At 51.9% G+C, this 2,490-nt stretch overlaps 1 protein-coding gene and 1 long non-coding RNA gene across 2 annotated transcripts in view; both read left to right on the top strand.

Moving 5' to 3' along the window:
- IL32 (interleukin 32) overlaps positions 1–2,490 on the top strand; it is a 25,441-nt gene that overhangs the window by 7,972 nt on the left and 14,979 nt on the right. Inside the window, exon 3 of the mRNA XM_015558540.1 lies at positions 658–696. Within this exon, the coding sequence (XP_015414026.1) occupies positions 682–696 (15 nt within the window). The 5' untranslated portion in view covers positions 658–681. The remainder of the gene's footprint in view (positions 1–657; positions 697–2,490) is intronic.
- Positions 933–1,789, top strand: LOC107181786. Its single transcript, XR_001512493.1, has 3 exons — positions 933–1,281; positions 1,442–1,501; positions 1,718–1,789. It is a non-coding gene; the product is annotated as an uncharacterized LOC107181786 (long non-coding RNA).

The following is a 2,490-nucleotide window of genomic DNA, read 5'->3' as shown; positions in this document are numbered from 1 at the left end:
GGTAGGATGTGGGAGCTGGGAGATTGGCAGTGCTTTCCTGGGAACTTAAAAATCCTCTCAGGTGCCTGGGCCAGCAGCCCAGTACTGGCATTGGCCTCAGTGTCTATTCCTCCTTTTCATGGTGCCTTCCAACCTCCCCACTCCCTACCACCGCCCCCAGCCCCACCCGCTTCCTAACCATGAGGTTGGCTGGTGCCCCAGGATGCTTTGGGATCATGACCAAGGGATCGTGGAAGCATCGTTGAGGAATAAAGTGATCCAGGACTCAGTGACCAGATTGGGGCCATAAGGTGGACTCTTGAGGAAGTCGATGGGGTACTCCGTGCCTCGTTGGTTGAGCCAAGGGTTTAGGGGTGAAAAGGGCCTGGGGTGCTGTGGGCTGCAAGGTCAGCAGTCAGGAAGAGCAGCTGGATGTAGGCACCGCTGTGCCTGTCCCCTCCTCAGAGAGGGATGGCCACTGCCAATTCCTCCCTCAGCCAACTCTCACCGGTACCATAGAGGGCTGGGTATCTGGGAACCAGATGGCCCTGCACACTCCAGAACAATGTTCATACTTGTACGCTTGTGTGCAATGGTGAGTGTGAGTGTGTGAGCATGTGTACAACAGGTCTGAGGTTGGTAAGTCATATAAGATCAATGTCACTGTTACCTCCACAGACATCCAAAGATGATATTGAGGAAATGAGGAGTAAAATGGTAAGAAGCTCTTCCCCATGTATAGTAAGGGTGTGGGCGGGGGCCTGGGTTTTGCTGTGGGAGGCTAAGAATGTTCTGGGTCCTGGGGTCCAGGAGGGAAAAGGATCATATCTCTTGGTTCCAACTCTATCTCTTCTTACAGAAGGCAGCTGTAAACAAATTATGGGATGGACACAAATCCAAAGAAGAGGACCACGTGGGTCAGGGTTCCCAATCTTGTGCTCTGTACCATTTGGGTGGGGTAGTTCACGATGATGATGATGATGATGATGATGATGATGATGATGGTGAGGATGATAATGAAGGTGCCACCTCAGGTTGGCTCATTCCTTACCCTGGACAAAATTCACACCTGTGTGGCAGGTGAGTACACAGGTGGGAGATAGGAAGGCCCAGGGAGCCTGAGAGGTGTCATAGTCATAGGTATATTGATGACAAAGCAGGTCCCCAGGCACATGCCTGAACCCGTTATGGGGAGACGGCGAGCTGAGAACAGGGGATAAGACTGAAAGTGAGGGAGGCCGGGGGAATGTAAACAGAGTCATTTTTTCCCAAAGGGTCAACATAGGCCTAAAAGAGCTGGGGGTGAGTTTTGGCCTCCCCCCTCCCCCAAAGCTCAGTCCCCAGGAGTTTGGCTGGGCCAGGTTATTGGGGTGTGCTTTGGCTCCCTTGGAGGTCACAGTGGGGACTACAGACCACAGCCGGCAGGAGCAGGCCTGCAGCCTCCACACCCTCCTCTCCTCAGATCAGCATCAATGAGACCACGCTTGATACCATATTTGCTCACTGTGAGAACAACAACCAAGTTAATCTGAGGCTCCTGACACAGTGCTCTGTGCTTCCCCTTCACCCCTAATCGCTTGTGATGTTGGCGCTGCCATGTGCATACATAGCCCCTGAGTGGGGTGGGGTGCTCTGCAAGAAGTCTTTGTCTGTGGACTGCTGGCAGGAAAGCAGGCAGCTCCCTGTGTGAGCTTCTGTCAGAACCTGGTCAGACCCTACACATGGCCCATCCCCACAGGAATCTTCTCCCTTACTTCCGGAGCAGCAGCAGGAACTGCGTAACAGAGTCCGTAGGAGAGTCCGCCCTGGAAAGAAACCAGGCCCGGAGCCAGACCCTGAGCCGGACCCTGAGCCAGAAGGAGCGGACAACCAAGGTCCCGGTGATTTTGAGAGGATGTTAATTAAATTTGGGACAGTGAAATCAGGAAGGGCTTAGGATAGAAGATGCACCAGCAGAGAGCCTAAGCTGGGCTGCTTTTGCTCAGTTAATTTAGAGAAAAAGGGGGCCTTGGAGACAGGTTTGGGGGGGAGGGATTGAGTCCAGACAAGCTGCTGCTGCCCACTGCTCCTCTGGTTGCAAGTCTCCCGGGGTCCCAGGGTTTAGGCGATGCATGCCTGAAAGGGAAGAAAGGTGTGGGCTTGCGCCTGGGTCCTTTGTCTTGAGGTTTAAAGGCTGGGAGTTTAGAGGAGGTCTTCAGGAAGGCTCTCAATAGACATCTATGTGAGAGAGAAACATTAATTGGTTGCCTTTTGTATTTGCTTTGAATAGGGATTGTACCTGCAAGCTAGGTATATGCCTTGACTGGGAATCAAACCCACAACCTGTGTTGTGTATGGGACGAATCAGCTTTATGCTGATGTGCCAAAATGAGATGTTTCCTTTAACTTCAGCTGTGGTTGGGAGTGTTTGGCACTAACTGGATTTCTGCTATGTGCTATGGATTTAAGCTATTTACTCCCTGTTTTGGGAGGAGAAGTATGAGCCTCTTAGTCTTTTTTTTTTTTTAAATC

Source organism: Myotis davidii, unplaced genomic scaffold, assembly GCF_000327345.1.
Source record: "Myotis davidii unplaced genomic scaffold, ASM32734v1 scaffold1334, whole genome shotgun sequence".
NCBI classification, from domain to species: Eukaryota; Metazoa; Chordata; class Mammalia; order Chiroptera; family Vespertilionidae; genus Myotis; species Myotis davidii.
The sequence above is the reverse complement of the archived record's forward strand: the minus strand, read 5'-3'. Positions and strand labels throughout refer to the sequence as shown.